A 17,776-nucleotide genomic window follows, 5' to 3' on the forward strand; every position below is an offset into this window, starting at 1 on the left:
TCCAATGTTTATTTACAAGGGAAAAGAAAAGGGAAACTGCGCATTTAGTGTTTTCCTGCGTGCTGTGATTTCTCTAGTCGAGTCCTCACAGTATGAACTGATCGTCCTTTCAGGAAAGAGAAAGCAAAAGAAAATAATTTTAAGTGCATCATTTCTACAGTGTAGACACTTTATTGGCTTTGTGTTGCTCTTCATAATATTCTTTTTTCCTCCCCCATACTATCTTTTATCCTGCTTTTGTTCTTCTGTTTCCTTTCCTTCTCCCTCACCTGTTTCAACATGGAACAAACAATTTGCCTCTGTTTTTGAGAAGCACAAAGAGAGAAGTGTTGTCTGAGCTCTGTGCACAGCCTGAGGTCTTCCCCACGTCAGAGGCATTGGAATCCCTTGACCTACTGTGGTTCACGTGGGGGTGATACACCAGATACGTGTTTTTGGTGGATGCCTACCTTGTCCTGCTGCTTACAGCCTTGAATACCAGCACTGGGTGAATCTGGGAGCAGGAAGGTCTTGCTGATGTGATTATTAGCAGGGGTGGAGGGGCTGGGTTGCAAGAGAGGAAAACTGAGGGAGGGTGAGGAGCACCGAGCCCAGCCTTGCTCCTGGTTTTTTTGCACTGGAAAATCTAGTCATTCCAGCAGTTTTGCATGATGGCTTAGAACAATGAACTAAGTAAATTTGGAGAAGGTATAAGCATTAAAGAGAAGAAGAAGTATTTGGAGAAGAGCAAGTATCAGGGAAGCAGCACTTGTTCCTTGGCAGGCAATCACAATTTGTGGAAAAATTCCAAGGAAAGACCTGAAGTGCAGAGGCAGGAGGTGAGATCTGCAGCCGGGTGCCTGCCCGCTCCCCAGGCAGCTGCCCTGGTGCATCGCTGGGAGCCTGGCTCAGCCGTGTGCGTCATGGAGAAGTGATGCATCTCTGTTCCATCGCAGGATGCTGGCAGGAGGAGATACTAGACTGACAGCTGTGGACTGTTTCTTCCTCTCCCCCAACACCTTTTCTTTTTCAGCACCTTTTCTCTTTCCTTGTGTAATGCCCCTTTGGTGTATGTTAGGTTTGGGTGAAAGGTTCCTGTTGTTTAACATAAGCTTTGGTGAGAAGTTGGCTGAGCCTTTTCCTTCAACACAACTCCAGGTGTCTAGGTCAGGGAGACTCCGTGGTTTACTAGTCACTCTGAACCTCCTCAGAGAAGAGAAATTAAAGAATGAGAGAGGTTGGCCTCATTCTCTCCTCCTTCCTTTCTTTGTGAGTACAAAGTTTCCAATGTTATTTTTCTTCTTATTAACCATGCAAAATTTTTGTCTCGGTTACCCTTTCTCTGGCTGGAAAAGTGGAAACTTTGAGCAGAAATTTATTTTAGCTGAGCTGTTGAAAAAAAATTGAGAAAAATACTTCTGTAAATAGGTAAGATATTTAAAGCTGAAATAAACAGATTAGGGTATATATGGGGGGAGGCGGGGGGGGGGGGGGAATGCCATTTAAAATCTTAATAGTTTTGGAAATTTGGGGCTGTTTCTTAAGTCATTAATTTTAGTGCTACCAAGAAAATGTCCAGACAGGCACATTAAAAACAACCCCCAAAAAAGCAGTTTCAGGACATTATACTGGGTTTGCATTTTCATTGTTTTAGTCAAGTTGCACATTCTAATAATTTCTTCTCCCGCTCACCGTATTTTCCAGTAATCATTGTTCCAACAAAACAAACAAAAAATCTTCCTGTAAATGGGTTCATAAAGTTGCATGCAAGTCTTGCTGCTCTATTGTGGCACGGGGTTGATTTGTGTAAAATCTTTTTAGTAAAGGCCCAAAAAAAAATATATCTTTTTTAGGACTTGAAGTCCCTGGATGCTTGCTTCGGCACATTGCTATTGAAGCGAGCAAGCTCCAGGCTGAATTGTTCGCTTCCAAACGCAGGGTGGGATGGTGTGTGCGGCAGCTTGCTGTGGCTTTCTCCCACACGTTCCTCACTACCCCTCCCATCTTCAATCAGACGATGCAAAATTGAGCGTGAATTCTAAATAAAAAAGGAAAAAACACCCGGGTGATGTTCAGATTGCAGAGTGCCATCATTCTGTAGGTGTATAAGAAGCAGCTAGTTAATTACCTCCCTAAGCTTGCAAGCGGAGAAGGAAAATTTCACCAGCGAACCTAGAAAAAGGGGGAAGAGGGCTAGGATTTCATTTAGATTTGACTTGTTTTGCTTAAAGAAATCATAATAGTTTGTTATTCTGAAGTCCAGTTCCATGGCAGTAGGAACTGTACTTCTTGTGGGATGAGGTGAATGTGAGTGGGTCTATATAATTTTTGCTTCATTTTTCAAAACACTGTTTACATATTAATAACACACTTAACAATCTGTATACTACCAGATTTGTTTCCTATTCCTTATTTACTGAACAAAACCACCTCACCTTCTTGTAGTAACTAAGTTTTTGTATAAAATGTGCAGTGTCAGCATTCCAGGATATTTTTTTTTCAGGAGTGTATTTGTTGTCCAAGGATATACCTCAGAAATAATAAGAAAAATAATGCCATTAAGATACTTCAGCCTACTTTCTTTCATTTTGAGGGGAGAAATTAATTATATTTCTTGGGGGGTGGGGGTGGGGTGTAGGGGGGCTTTTCAATTTTTTTCTTCAGATTTGATGCTGATTACCATCCAGGGCATACAGCAAGTATTTTAAACACCACCACCACCCCCCAAAGAAAGAAAAGGAAACAAATTTTGGTTAGGACTGTACTTTGCAGGAGTCATTAAAGGTTTCACTGTTTCCTTCCCTTTCTCTATAAATTCAGCCTCAGAAGAGACCTTCTGGGGCTTCATTACTACACGTTTTTATGCATCAGTGGTGCTTTTAAATCATGCTGCGTTCTTCATCTCTGCTCCCATTTAGCAGGTTTGTACGATCCGAGCGATTTTGACTTTTTTTCAGCAGTCAGAGCCAGGGTAGTGCTGGCCTTTATAGGCGAGCTGGGGTGGGCACGGGGTGCCCGCAGCAGCCGTGTCCCCTGGGGGCAGCCAGAGCAGGCACAGAGGAGGAGAGAGACAAGATGTGAGCTGGCAGTGCTGGGGACAGGTTTTAACAAGTACCTTGGGAGCAGCGCAGCCCTGCTTCTAGCAGGAATCTTTGGTTTTACAGGGCTTGGGGAAGAGGAGCAGGCGGGCTTGCAAGTGGCTGGTGCGGTTTGCAGGGTAACCAGGTGGGTGGTTGTGGGTGAGCACAGGCTGGTGTGTGGTTGTGACCAGAAAATAATCCCTTTATAATAACGTGGACGTTTGTCACTTGGCCTCCTGTACCAGAAGACTTACAAGTCCGTGATTTTTCCTGATGAAACGGATACCTGTTCAGATGGGAGGTTAGGAGCTGGCAGGATGCAGGATGAATCTGGGCCCTGGGATGTTCTCCTCCCCTCCATCCCCTCTCCCTGGGGAAAAAAAAAACCAAACCCAAACCACCCAGTTGTTTTGTACAGCCTTAATTTACAAGGCTGATTTGCCATTCAGCCCCTGATAAGCAACCGAAATAGCAGGACACCTAAGTTTTTACACTGCCAAGGGGTTGTGGTGTAGGGCCTGTTGCTGTGTGCTATAGGGTGCTCCACAAGGTCACCATGCAATTTTGACTTAAATTAATGGTTAGCAACTTAGTAGCTCCTTTCTACTCCTACTTTAAAAGTAGTATAATAGCAAAGCTGCAGGATTGTTTGTAGTTTCAGCTCATCCCAGCTTGCTGGGACTATATTGATGAACATATGATCCAATTTCATTTCCTTTCAGTACATCCTGACGTGCCTGATTTCCTCTCGGCGTGCCTGCCGAAGGGCTCCTGCTTCCCAAAGTCATACCTTGGGAAGCATTTGGCAGATCTGGATGATTTCGAGGGATCAGCCCACAACTTCTCAGGTCCATTGAACCCTGCGTAGGGTGTGTGTGGTTTCTGGAGTAGTGGTTTATCCTTGCTCCCACTGTCCTTGATGGGAATGGCGCGAGGACTGGAGAACACCCAAGTACTCAATGGGATACTCTAAACCTAGTTTTTTGTCTTAGGTCGTGAGGGAGGGTGGGAGCAGCTAGAGGAAAACAGTAAAATAAATGACTGAAGTGGGTATTGGCTTAATACATATATTCCCCCCAAATTTGTGTAGTCCCTGAGAACAGAACTGCCTAGGGCTGTTTTGTTTGTAAGCCTCTTAGGGTGGCTAAGCCCCCATTCATGGCTGGATTAGCAAGAAAATATCACTTAAATTCTGTGTTTCTAGTACACCTAGTCCTACATCAGCTTGTATTGACTAGTTTTTCAAAGGTGTTTTTCTTTTTGTTAATCCAGTATCTTGTTTCTCTCACTTTCAAGCTACAGCTAGTAACATTTCATTCAGCGTATAAAAAAAATCAGGGCAAAAATAGAAGATTACTATGGAAAAGTAAGCTTGGCAAAGTCCACAGAGCAAGGTTTAGCATAACAAGTTAATTGTGGATTTTTAGGTTTTGGGGCTTTTTAGCACTAAGAGCTACTGATGCCATTATGACTGTTCATATGCTGGACTGTATTCACACACTTTGGCTTGTAACATTAAGACCTATTAGGTTCTTGGAAAAACAAGCAAGAAGAAGATGAGATACCTTGGTGAAATTAATGAAAAGCGTTAATTTTGCATGTGATGTTTAGTTAACATTTAATTCACATAACCCTAAAGAAGGATTTTGAATTTGGCGGCGAGTATGATTTTTGCAGACCTGTTCAAAATGAATTTACTGAATATCATACGACAGCAGCAAACGGCTGGTCTGGAGGAAGCCCTGAGCTGTGTGTGAGTACGTCCAGTTGTAAGGACAATACATGAAGATGCTTCAGCGCTGGCAGGGGCTGGTGAGGAAGGAGTAGGCAGGGTGGCTGGAGGTGAGGTCCCAGAGGCACATTCCTTGAGCTGTGTGGCGAAGGGACAGTGGTGTTTGGGGAGGCTGGGTTTTAAACATGGGTTGGAAATAAGGACAGGGTTTTAAAGGAGAAAGACAGAGTATCGAGTGAACTCCCCCACCACATCCCAGAAGAAAAATCTCTTGTGAATTTATTGAGAGGCTGATATTTACACATTTGGCAGTCGATATCCTCTCTTTAGCAGACAAACACTGCCTGCCATTTTACAGTTAATAAAAATGTGCCTCTGTCGATTCTCATTCTTTTGAGTGATCTGGGAAAGTGCTTGCATAGTGAAGTGGCACTGCTGCTGATTTGATGGAGTTGTCCATGGAGGTGAAGATGAAGATGCAAATGAAAATGCAAAGGATTTTGGAATGACATTAGGTTGCTGTGCAACCATATAATAAAATGACAAATGAAATTCAGTGCGGATAAATGCCAAGTGATGTCCACGGGAGAAATATTCTAACTTTTCATTTAAATTGAGTTGCTTGTTAACACTCGGGCATGAGATCTGGGGGTCATATATTTGTGTGGAGAAGTCAACTGTATACTCATTAGCTGTCAAAAAGCAAATAAAACATTAGGAATGTTTATGACAGTGTAGAGAAAAACATATCTGTCAGAGTAGCATCTGTGGTGTGCCTTCATCCTGAACAGTGGGATCGATTCTGGCATCTTTCTCTTAATTCTCTTTCCTTTCTTCACTTCCACCTCCAAAGAGGATAAAATAGTACTGCAAAAGCTTCAAGGGTTATAAATCTGTTGAACAGCTTTTGTATAAGGAACGACAAAGTAGATGAGGCCCTGCAGTCTGAAGGAGAGAGATGTGAGAAGCTCACACAGATTCAAAGCACCCATGGTGAAACTAACGTAGGGATAGGTCCCATTCATGCAGGACCTGTGAGGTTCAAATACAGCTTCTGGGGCTTGTTCCAGAGTGGCTTTAGAGTCTGGGATTTACCATGTGTCCTCTTCTGCTTTGCCCCTGACTCCTGCTCTTGGCTGCTGCTAGAGACAACATGTTGGGCTGGACTTTTGGCTTACTTGTCGGCTTTTTGTTAGTGTCATCAGAAAAATAAAATTTCTTAGCCAGCAGTACCATTTATTGTCCTTCTTAATATCAGGTAATTAAAAGAACATTAGTATCCAAAGTTCTACTAAAGATCTAGCTATTTAAACCAGTTCTGTCAAGACTGAGGATCTTGGTAAAGAGAGAATTTTTAAGGTATATGCTATGTTTAAGACAATCTGCGTTGCTAAGCTTAAAACAATTAATCTGTGTTTAACAAGGTCATTGGTGCTATAGGTTCCTCAATGCTGAATGCTTCTGCTTATATGATTTCTGCCCTATAAACTCCTTAGCGTTTGAGGAACTCCAGAAATAGAAGAAGAAATTACAGAGCAATTTGACCCCTCGGAGAACCTGCAGAAAGCCTTCCTGTCAGATGATGAAACACCAGCTCTTGATGTTGTTCTACCTGCTGAACCAGTTCTGTGCCTTTCTGTGTTGGGCAAGCCCTCTCGGCACCCTTGCAGATGAGGATGAGTGCTTTTGGAGGACCAGAAAGATGGGGGGAAAGTTTTTCCCCTCTCTGGCTGGTGAGTGCCTGGCTCAGCTGTTTGCTGCTTTGCTATAGGATCTGTATTTGAGACAATGCAGGAATTAAGGAAACCTTTTTGGGACCCATGGTTTTTTATTTTTACATATGTTTCTGGTGAGTGGCAAAGTTGGGGGTTTTGGGGTTTGGGTTCTTTTTTTAAATGCTCACAGGTTTTCACTGGCATTTATGTAATTTCTATATCAGGCTTAAAAAAAAAATGAATAAATGAAAGCCACACTTTTTTTCCAGTTTGGAGGCATCAGGTCAAAGGGCAGTAAACCTACCAGGGGGAGGAATCCTGTCTCAGTGCAGAAGGTATGGAGGTGCTCATAGCAGCAGCTTGGAGAAGGTGATGAACTAGAGCGACTCGTAGCTTTAATATTTTGTTTTAACTTTTAGACTCAATATTGGATTAGGTGTAGAAAATAAAAACCCAGAAAGTCGAAATTAAGCATGGAGCAGTGAATGCCCTAGAGGCTGTTAAATAATTATTGAGCAGATTTTAGTGATAAAAATCACCCTGTCCTAGGTACACAGCTAGAATTTGGCAGTGGGGCAGCACAATGCTTTAGCATCAGCATAGCAATGGTGTAATTGTTGTGCTAGATGGCTGATTAGGAGCTATGCAAATGGAAGTGCAATCAGTACCTCTGTTTGTGCTTTGGTATGGAAGGGAGACAATGTGTAAATGAATTCTCTCTGGTGGCAGAGCTCCTGGCTCTCAGAAATACACATAGGATCTCCTTGCTTGTGGGACAGGTGGAAAGGGGACTAGTTGTGGAAAGTGCCCCCCTTGCACGGTGGCTTACTCAGGGTGAAAAGGTACCAGGCAGGGGCTATTTCTGGAGGTGCTTCACCTGCACTTCTGAATTTTTGTGCTTGGCAGCTGCTGTGCATAACCCCATGGGTGTCTCACTGCTTGCTTTGTCCTTCTGTAAGGTGACAGCCATCCAAAAATCTTCTTCCCTCCACCCCACGCCCTCCTGTGCTCAATTTTTCATGGGTTTAAAAGCCTCATAATAAAAATTAAATTCATGTAAGCAAAAAAAGAAGTTAAAAGCTCTCCAATCATAAATTGATGACACAGGGACCGAGTTTGGGTTCATATGCAAAGTGAATATGAATAAGTGTAATTTATGCTTAGACACCTTGTCAACCTCATCAGGAACCCTTGCCATGTTTAAGTTATACATGTGATGGCAACGATAAAGTTGTTATATATTTATATACAGCCTCTCCATTGACTGTTTTATAGTATATACAGCATAGCAGTTCATTGCTGATACTAATTTAGTCTGCAGATTGTATTTTCAAATATGCAATCCTCTTTTTATCTTAAAGTGAGGAATAGCAAGAGGAGGATTTTTGTCTTCTATTTTCAACAGAGTTATGTAAAGTATCTGTCATAGGTTCTTCATTTTTAAATGCAAATAATTATATATGGCAGGGAGTTGATGAGCATTCAAAGTTGACATTGAAATGAAAATGCATAAAATTTTCCTGAAAAACTGATCAAACAGGTCATTAGTTAAGGTTATAATGACTCGCAGAATATTTTAAGATGTTTTAAATCTCATTTTAGATGTTTGAAAAAGTCGTTGATAGTTTTTAAAATGACAACTGCTCCTGCATCAGCTTGCTTGTTGCTAAGAGTTTTGAATTCACATGATTTTTAAGATGTCTTTTCCTGCCCTCTGTACCAGCAATCTTCAAACCTGGTAGCACCTGGCAAACCAAGATTTAATCTGTTTTGCTTTGCATTTTTGGTAGGCTGGAGACATCCATGCTATCAGTTATCAGGCTCAGTGTTTGGCAACCCACTAAACAGTGATGCTGTGATTCTCTAAGCCCCAAACTGGAAAGAACAAACCACAAAACAAACCGTACACCAAAAAGTGTCAAGTTCCCACACTGTAAAATTACAGAGAAAATGCAGGGACTGTTTTTACTAATCTGATATCTTCCTTTTAATCTCGAGCGTTCCTCATTAAATTAGAAAAGGGAAATGTATGGGGACAGGAGAGTGGTTTCTAATTAAAAGTAGATTTCAATTTGAGGGAAAAGAGTGCCTCATCCTGTGGGTTTCGTGAAATGTCTTTTTGCTGCTGTTTGCCAGCTTTGTACGTGTTCATTTTGGAGCAGGAAGGCAGCGGTAGGAGCTCTGGACCACCACAGGTATCCTCTGGTGCCCAAGTCTGCCAGCCCTCGCACCTCCTGGCTGCAGGGTCCCCCTCCTGCAGCAAGGGTGCTGCCCTCCCTCCTTCCCACAGTGAGCCCAGCGTGCAGCTGGGACCTGCTCCCCCTGCTCTGCTGCTTGGGGTTTGGAGGCTCTCCCGCCGCTCCGCTCTTCCCAAGGGATGGGCAAGAGCCCGCATCCCACCGAGTGCCCTGCCAGCTGCGCCGCGCTCTCAAATAATCTGATGGGCTCCTTGTACAGACAAGACTCTTACTCTTCCCTGCCCCCCCGCCCTCTATTTTTTTAATTAGCTGGTTAAAGGAAGTCTGTGGGATTCATCTCGGTTAACCAAAACATTAGGACTACGGCGTTCTTGTTTTGGGCGGTTGTAAAGAGCCTTTCCTCCTCCTAGTGAAAGGGAGAAGCCAAGCATCACAGCCCCCTTGCAGCGGGGCACGGGCGCTTCTGCATCCCCTCCATCCCTGGGCAGGAGCCACTGCTGCAGGCAGGGTGCCTTGGGATTAAGCACTGCGAGGGAACCTGCCGCCCTGGGAAGCGCTTCCAGGCTTGCATCAGCTTTGTGTGGTGCATCAGTTTCCTGCACCTGCCCTGCTGCACGCGCTGGGTGGGCACGGATGCTTGAAGCATGAGGCTTCCCTCGGGGAAGGCGTGAAACGGCTCAGGCGGGATGTGGAGGTGGGATCGGGTCCCGCTGTCTCAAATCGAAGCCCTTCTTTCCACACTGTGCTGCTTTGCACCACCCGCCTGGTGCTCGGGGTATTTTTATTTGTTTGTTTGGGGGTTTATTTACAGAATAATACCTGCTTTCAGACACACTTTTCATGCAGCAAAATGCAATTCGCTTTGCTCCTGGCACGTTTGGCTGGTGGGTTTCTGTAGGCAGGAGATGGAGATCACACAGGGGCTCAGCCTCTTTTCACTTGCTCTCTGAATTTAAAGTAGCAATGGAAAACAAAGTGTTTTGAACTTTCATCAGTGATTTTCTCAAGCTGTGGCTCCCCCCCACCAAAAAAAATGAAAACCCACCTACAATTCTGTTTTCGCTAATACTGCCTGATGCATATGGAGCGATTACATTAGTGCACTTCAGCTGAAGAATATTTTGTCTCTGCTAGTGATCTAGATGATCAACCCAAGAAAAAATAATTAAAGGGATATCTTTCTTTGTGTCCATTGACAAAACACGCAGTGATTTTTAAAATTGCTTTTCAAATGTCTTCTGATGCAGTAAGGTAAGAGAGGGTGCATTTTTTGAGAAAGCAAGAAGAAAAACTGTTGCCATCTGAAGCTGTTTTGCAGGAGGTATTTTTAGGATGACTCAGGCATAAGGCCTGAGAATTGTTCTCTTTAACTGAAGGGGAAAAAAATGCTGACATTTTCCTTCCAGCTGTTTTGGTTAAATATCTAAATATGTAACAGTAGCCTTTCAGGCAAGCAACGAACTCATATTTTTTAAAGTTTTGAAGAAGTACCCTGTTCTTAGCATCTAGTATGGTATAAATCTGCTAATTTTCCACTTCTCCATAAACAGAGGACTTAAGATTAAAAAAAAAACCAACAAAACAACAAAGCGCTTTTTATTGTTTTAGAGCAGAAGTTTTGCATCTTCAACAAGAAGCCAAAAAAATCCCCTTTTTACAGTGATACAGACCCAGGCAAATATGTACAATGAAAAATATTTGTGTTTGGCCATTTTGTATAAGCTTAATGAATGCTTCTCACCCACCACTCCCATGTGAGCTTTCCTGGTGGCTTAGAAGCAGCCTGCCTCGGTGACCGCTTCTTCATTCTTCTGTGTGTGTGTTGTCGGTACAGAGTGACTTGTTCAGCAGGGTGAAGTCATCTCATTACACTGGCAGGGGGACTCTCGTGAGCAAAAAAGAGATGAAAGAAACAAAACAAACCCCACAAACCCACAAATGGAAGATGTCTTTTTGCTCCAGCTTAAATGGCTGTCAGAAGTTACGGGGTTTATATTTTGCAGACCTCACATTTTTTCAGTATTTCTGCTTTCCTTGCTGAAATTCCTAAACCTTTATTTTTTCTTCCTTAACTGACCATCTACATAAGGCTGTGTAAGATTTTGTTGGAAATTCCTAATGCCTTTCAAATACATGTAAACATGTTCAAGTTTGTGTATGCTGATGTGCTGATATCTTTAAAAAAAAAGTAACGATCTTTATAAACTACATCTTATTCCTGGTATAATTAAAATCTGTGAGGTTTTATCTCTTAGTGAAGATAAAAAATAGAGAATGTTAAGCTGTTGAAAAATCTGGCTTATTTTTTCATTTAAAAACCCACCACAGTGCCACTGTATCTCACTCAGACTGTTGGTATCCATTTAATGATCTATCACAGCAGGAGGTGTGTAAAACAAGAAGCATATTTTACTGCGTGCCAATCTCCTTCTTCGCATTCCTAAAAAGCACAGTTACATTATATATTTAATACACTGAGGAATTTAATGATATTTCCGCACAGCAGATACCTGCTGAGAGAGCTGTGTTGGACAATAATGTGGAAAGGTTTAATACTGGAGTAATAAAAGCCATTGCACCCATGTTTCATTTTATTTTACACACATGCATATGTATATATGTGTGTGTGTGTACATATATATATTTTTATATATCTAAGTATAGATATATATAAACCTATTATATGATGTTACCCGTGCTTTGCGTTTTTGTGGTATGACCTGCCTGGCTCAGTGGCTTGTTGCACTGCTCTTGTATGGAACCTCCTCTCTGGACAGTGGCGCATATGATGCTTTCCTCTTTTATTGCTTCTCTGCTTTTTCCCCTCTAGTAAGCATTGGGTGAGAAGTGTCCCATCTTAAATGAGAGTGTGTCTGTCACCATCGTCATTTGCTTCTACATGTGTGCTACTCCAGAAGGATGGCTGATGAAGGTTGGGGACATTAGGACAGGTCAGCGTAGTCAAGATATGTACTGTTCTGTCATTTTGTGGGAAACAGAGGGTGCTGTACCTGCCAGGTATTAGGAATTTCCATTAGTTGAATGACTTTCTCTTATCCTAGCAGGAGTAAGTAATGTTTGAGTGATTAAGAAGCGTTTCCTTTGTAAAATTTTTAGATCAGACAGTATCTTCAGTATCACAGGTTTAAATCTGGAATAATACTGTATCAACTGAGTATTGGATCAGATAATATTATTTGCAATTACTAGCAGACTTTGCAGTTTTCAGTTCTTCCTGGGCTTTGCAGATGATTTTTGTGTAATGTATTTTTGCTTATAATGAGTTTTCAAAGGTGTGTACCATTAGAGAATCTATAATATAATTATGAAAGGATACGGTATGCTGTCTGAAATAATTTGCCTGAAAGTGTTTCACATATGGCTAATTTAATGAGACACAGGAGAAGGAAATGACAGGATTATATAAATTTGATGTTAGCAGCAAGTTATTGCTGATGTACGTGCGGGTTGTCAGAACGAACGGGGAGGAACAGGAGCGTTTCAGTGTCAGGGGTGTACATGGTTCAAACCCTGCTTTTCCCCACCTGCTCTGCAGCCATTTGGGAATAACTCGGTTCCTCCTTGCAGCCTGAGACACAGCGGTCTGTGCGGCGTTTGCCCCTATAGGATCTGTAGCTGTAAACCGCGGCAGGTGGGAAGCAGCTGCCCCGAACGCCGTGTGATGTGTTCAGTGTGCCGCAGTGCAATAGCAAGAGCAGGTAGCTGGGTGATGCGGCTTGTCACGAGGATGGAGTCCTCAGGGAAACATTTAGCAAGCAGACTCGTGTTAATGCCCGTGCCTCATGTACAGCCAGGCTCGGTGCTCTCGGTTTCCAGAACCAACCACTGAAATTTTTTTTAGCAGTTCACAGCGCTTGAAGCTGTTCCTCACCGAGATACCTCCATAGGTACGAAGACATACACACAACAAATGCGACTCACCGGGGAAAACATATCGGGAGCTGCAGGAAGTGTAGGAGACTTTCTGGCTGTGCACCAGGCATATGTTTACCTAGTTATTATTTCTGTTATCTGTGGTTCTTTCTTTGGGATTACAGTCTGACAAAGAAGTGGTTGGGAGTTTCTGTTAGGAACTCTTTTTTAGCATTTAATCATTCTGGCAATCTAACATAGCATGCTTCCAAATACTTAGGTAATTTTTCTTTATAAAATAGGATGATGGTGAATTTAAATGCCTACATTTCTTGTAGCGTTTCTGTGAAATAGGCAGAAAATTCTCTTATTAATACTGAAACTGCGGTTGTCTGTGCTCTTAAGTATAAATTTTGGTGAAAAATCTTTTACATCCTCTCAAGAGAGAAACACCAAACCTTGTACATTAGATATATCTCTAAACAGATGGGAAATTAGTTTGGTAGCCAATCTATGGTCTTCATTGCTTATTCCTTTTTGGTAAACCTTATAGCTCCATTTACATGGCTAATTTATTGATACTTATTTTTTTTCCTGTGTGTTCATGTATTTCAACAGCCACCATGGAACTTTGTAATTTGTTTATTCCCTCACCTTTCCGTGAAGCAGTCATCTGTGGGAAAGCACTATAAGGTTGTTAGATACATGTGCACGTATGTAAAAGATGTTTTGTTTATGTTTCATCTTATTTTTGTTAGAAATTGTTATTACAGCCCTTTCTGTACAAAAATGTATAGGCACGTACAGTATTTCAACTGTAGCTCGAACATCCAGGAAGATGTTCAATATCAAGTCGTCAGTGTTTAAAGTAAGCCTGCATCAGTGGGTCGCTACAGAGCTGGTGAAGGGTTTTTCTCTCTTTCAGTTGCTTGCGTCAGTCAGTACAAAAGAAAGTGTGCATGGAACTGCCCTTTCAATCTATATGCATGTCTTGGTGACCTCAGAGGAAGAAGGAAGAAGTTTGGCTTTTACAATTGCAGTGGTGGTCTCCCTCATTGGAGGCTTCATTTGCTCCGGCTCTGGGTGTCTGGCTGGTTAGCATCCTTGTGGGATGTTTTAGTGCAATCTCTGGGACAATGTGCAGGGGAGAAATTATTGAGCTTTAGTGAGAAAGGAGACCTGATACTAGTGTTGAAAGGCAGAAATGAAGAACTGGAGCAAGCTGAAAAAAACCTCAGCCTTAAAGCCCGCAAGAAGGGTTTGTTTCTGCTGAGAAAATAATTGAACAACAATTTCAGACTTCAGCTGTGAACAAATGATCCCAATGTACTTCAGTGGTTCAGCTCATAAATATTAAAGTCATTTAAACCTGCTGATTTAAAAGCCTGTTGAAGAAAGGACCGTTTTCTAGAAACCTTGTGCCGTATAGGAACGCTGAGTGAAAGTCAGACTGAGCAACGGCCTCCACGCTCAGGAAGAAAGAGGTGAGGACTCTGCAGGGCTGGCCTCCTCCTCGTGTGTATGACACCCATGAGGGCTGGTATTTACGTTGTACCAATAGAGTCAGAGAGGTTTAGGATGAATCCAGTTACGTCCTATTCTTTCAATTTAATGTAATAAAACCTGCCCTGCACCCCACCCCCCAAGAAAAAATAAAAAAAAAAAGACAAAAAAAGAAAGGGGAAAGAGAAGAGATAAAAAAAAATAGTAATAAGCTTTTGCAGATATTTTGGAAAACGATTGGTTATATCTCAAACCACGTTCCAAGTTCAGATCTTGGTTGCTGCTTCATATCAACACGACCTGTTACCATCCTGAAGCCACTCAGAGGACTGTTTGCTACCAAAAAGAAATTGGTCTCAGGTCTTTATTCATTCCAGTTGCCCCTTTTCTTGCTTCTTGCTCTGCACGTGCGACTGCACACGCATGTAGAATGAGGTCCCCCTTTCCCATGGGATCTTCTCTGCAACAGCGGCTTTCCTTCCAGCCACCGATGTGTTGGGGGGGCGACAGGTGATCTGCAAAGAACAGGGTGAGAGAAAAGACTCGAGGCCTCTTTTTGCTCCTGCTGCACGTGTAGGTATTTTGGGTAGTCTCATGGAGGAATAAGCATGGGGCTACCGCTCGCCCCCGGCTACTCCCATGTGACAGTATTGGCTCCATCGCCTCACCTAGCAAATCCTGTTTGCTGTTTCTGTCGCTATTTAGTGCCTCATTGTCTTGTTCTAACAGCACTTTTCAAAAATGTATTAAAATACTCTGTAATGCACCATAATACCTATTGCAAAGAATCTCCTGACTGCATAAATTATTACAGATGGTACGAAACCACGGCAGGATTAGCTGTTGACTGCAGATCCAATGCCAGTGCTTTTCTTTCTGCAGTTCTGTGTAATTTAACATGTCAATAGCCTTGCTGGTGAAACATGATAAAATTTTATATGGCTGTATTACTCATAATGTACCGCGTATTTACGTGTGAATGGTATCACTCCTGCGTATTAACAGACAGTTCAAGACAGATTTCAGTAAATGACTTTCCAAGATCTTGCTTTTTTTATATACGTATTTTAATAATGACTTCTCTTTCTTGCAGATAAAATTGAAGAAGCACAAAAACAGCTTAATGGAACAGAAGACCAACAGAGAGGTAATAAACAAACCCGAAAAACGAAATAGAAAAAACAAATGCATTGCGGTTCTAGAGGCTGATCCAAAAGCCTTCCTGCACCAGTGAAAAGACTCAGCTGGGCCAGGCATGGGGTGCAGCCCCAGGCCTGTCTGTCTGCAGATCAGGGGCTGTGTCTGTGACACCCCAGTTTTGCTGGGGCACAAAAGCTTTGTTTTAACCACTTGAGTAGCTGCCTCACCCTTGATGAGACTGCTGAAGCTGTGGCTTAGGGATGTGCACGTTACTGACTACAGCCTGTGCTAACCGTTGGTTCGTTATACGATTTACCTACTCATTAATAACTGTATTTGGGTTATGGCAAGCAATGTGTGATGGTGTCTAACAGATGCTGAAGGGGGACTGGTCATCACACGTTATTTTAAGATACAGGTGACCTGTGACAGATTAAATCTTTGTGTTAGAGCTTAGAAAGCTGTTGGAGAGTTGTTGTGTTTCGAGGCTGGCGGACTGCGGTGGTACCCGTTCGGGTGTGTGGTAAAGCTCATCTGCGCACCCACAGCGATGCCCAGAGAGACACTGTGGGGGAGCCCAAACAACCCTTTGCTGGGCTACTGCTAGTCACCATGGGCCATGGAAGGTCCATTGCTACAGCCTGGAGGAGCACAGGGGCAGGCAGGAACCCAAATGAAGGACTTGGAAAGGGAGACCCTGATTCCCTGCCCCACATAGCCTCAGCCCCAGTGTCCAGGAGTGAAACCCATCACCATGAGCGATGGGGAGCAGCTCTCCAGGTCGCTTTTTGGGCTAACAGCACTGCTGGCTGGAGGTGTGGGGCACATTGAGGGTTGCAGGGGAAAAGCTTTTGGGGACCGCACAGGACTTATTGTGGAATGTCTAGGAGATGAACCGAAGGCAGAAAAAGTGAGAAATTTCAATGATACATGAAGGAACAAATGTGTGAAGTAAAGGAATAACTGAATAAAAGGGTCTGTCTGCATGCTAGCAGAGGCTGGCCAGGATGCTTGTCTGGCCATGCTCTGCTCCTAACCAGCACAGGGTGTTGCGTCTCCTCATCACACTCCATCTTCAACTGTTTTCCAGTAAGAAGCTCTTTAGTCCCTGTGTGTAAGGGGAGTCTGTGGTGCAGCAACTGGAGCGAGTGTGGATGTGATTGCTAGCAAAGGTCATACCAGATGAACCAGTGAGTAGGTGAAGTGGGCTGGGGGCCAGGATGGGTTTGGAAGTCTCTGAGAGCCACCTCTGCGTGCGAGCGTGGTTGCTGGTGTGTAGGGACAAGGGCACAGGTGGGTGGCTGTAGGCACCAGGGCAGCCCTGGACAGTTCTGGCTGTGTGTGCAATGGTCTGTACCAGCAACTGGAGTGGGGCTGCAGCCCTGGGGGCTCCTATGTCTAGGTGCAGCAGCTGGGAAGACTGGGATGCAGAGGTGGCTACTGCGCAGATTGAGTTTATGAGGCCAGCTGCTGGTGGTGTCCACCTTGGACATGTAAGATACATTCCTATTAATGGAATGTATCCATTAATATACGTTCCATGTATATTAATAATTATTCCTCTGTCCTGCCACTCAGCCAGATCAGGGACCAGGATGAGGTAGTTAGTGTTGGTGTAAGTACTCAGAGCGTCTGTCTGGGATCTCTCTGTCCGGCCATAGAGATGGGTGTGTATGTATGTGGTGTATATGTGTGCTCCATGTGCATGTCCCTGTTGGGAAAACATTTTCAGCCTTGCTACTGGCTGGTCGTGGGGGCATGAAGCATCAGCAGCCACACTTCTCTTGGGCTGCCAGGTTTGGCACGAGATGCGTTCCTCTAATAGTGCCCTGTGTCTTGTTGTGGGTAGTCGTTCACCTCTGGTGGCAGCGAGCTGTCCTTCTGGCCTGTGATACATCTGTGAACAGTGTGTAAATTGTTGATGCTGTGTCCTGGAACCAAAGTTTATTATGTTTCGAAACAATAAACTTCGAAACTTTCTGAAGATGAGAGAACAGAAGAAATACCCAAGCGGATCTCAGCAGGGTCCATCTGGCCCAGCCTTCAGCCTCCAGCACAGGCAATAGGATGTACTGGTTAAGGACAACACATCACTTTCTTTAGTCCATTCCTTTCATGCTGTCCACAGACGTTGGATTAGGGATGTCTGCCTCATCCCATTAGTAACTAGACATTTATGGAGCTGTTGCCTGTGATTCTTTTCGATTAACTGCTGTCTGCATCCAGCATTCTCTGGCAGTGAACTGGAAGTTCATTACCAATCACATAAAAAAGGACCTTATTTTATCTTTTTTTTTTTAATCAATTTCTAATTCTTCTTCAGTTTTCAACGGTTGTGCCCCAGTTCAAGCATTGTGTGATTTGTTAAATAGCAGTTCTGCAGTCACCTTATCCACTGCTTTCATGGTTTTATAAATCCTGGCCATATCTTGTTCAGTTTTCTCTTCTCCAAACTCATGACTGTTTTAGTTTTTCAAGGGAAGATTTGATAGAAACTGTCTTGTACAGGCATGAGGACTGTGATGTTGCTCTACATATTTGTAAAAGGTGGAAGAT

The 17,776-nt window shown here is 43.2% G+C and overlaps 1 protein-coding gene across 7 annotated transcripts in view; it reads left to right on the forward strand.

Annotated features, from left to right (window-relative positions):
- The window catches only part of HIVEP1 (HIVEP zinc finger 1), a 123,202-nt gene that overhangs the window by 56,848 nt on the left and 48,578 nt on the right, over window positions 1-17,776 (forward strand). For 6 of the 7 annotated variants that reach the window (XM_055703924.1, XM_055703927.1, XM_055703926.1 and 3 more), the window contains one exon: window positions 15,174-15,227. In XM_055703924.1, coding sequence (XP_055559899.1) covers window positions 15,174-15,227 — 54 coding nt within the window. Of the gene's footprint in view, window positions 1-6,112; window positions 6,525-15,173; window positions 15,228-17,776 lie in introns of those variants that run through there. The other variant, XM_055703923.1, reaches the window with a different exon arrangement.

The sequence above is a fragment of the Falco cherrug genome, chromosome 3, assembly GCF_023634085.1.
Source record: "Falco cherrug isolate bFalChe1 chromosome 3, bFalChe1.pri, whole genome shotgun sequence".
NCBI classification, from domain to species: domain Eukaryota; kingdom Metazoa; phylum Chordata; class Aves; order Falconiformes; family Falconidae; genus Falco; species Falco cherrug.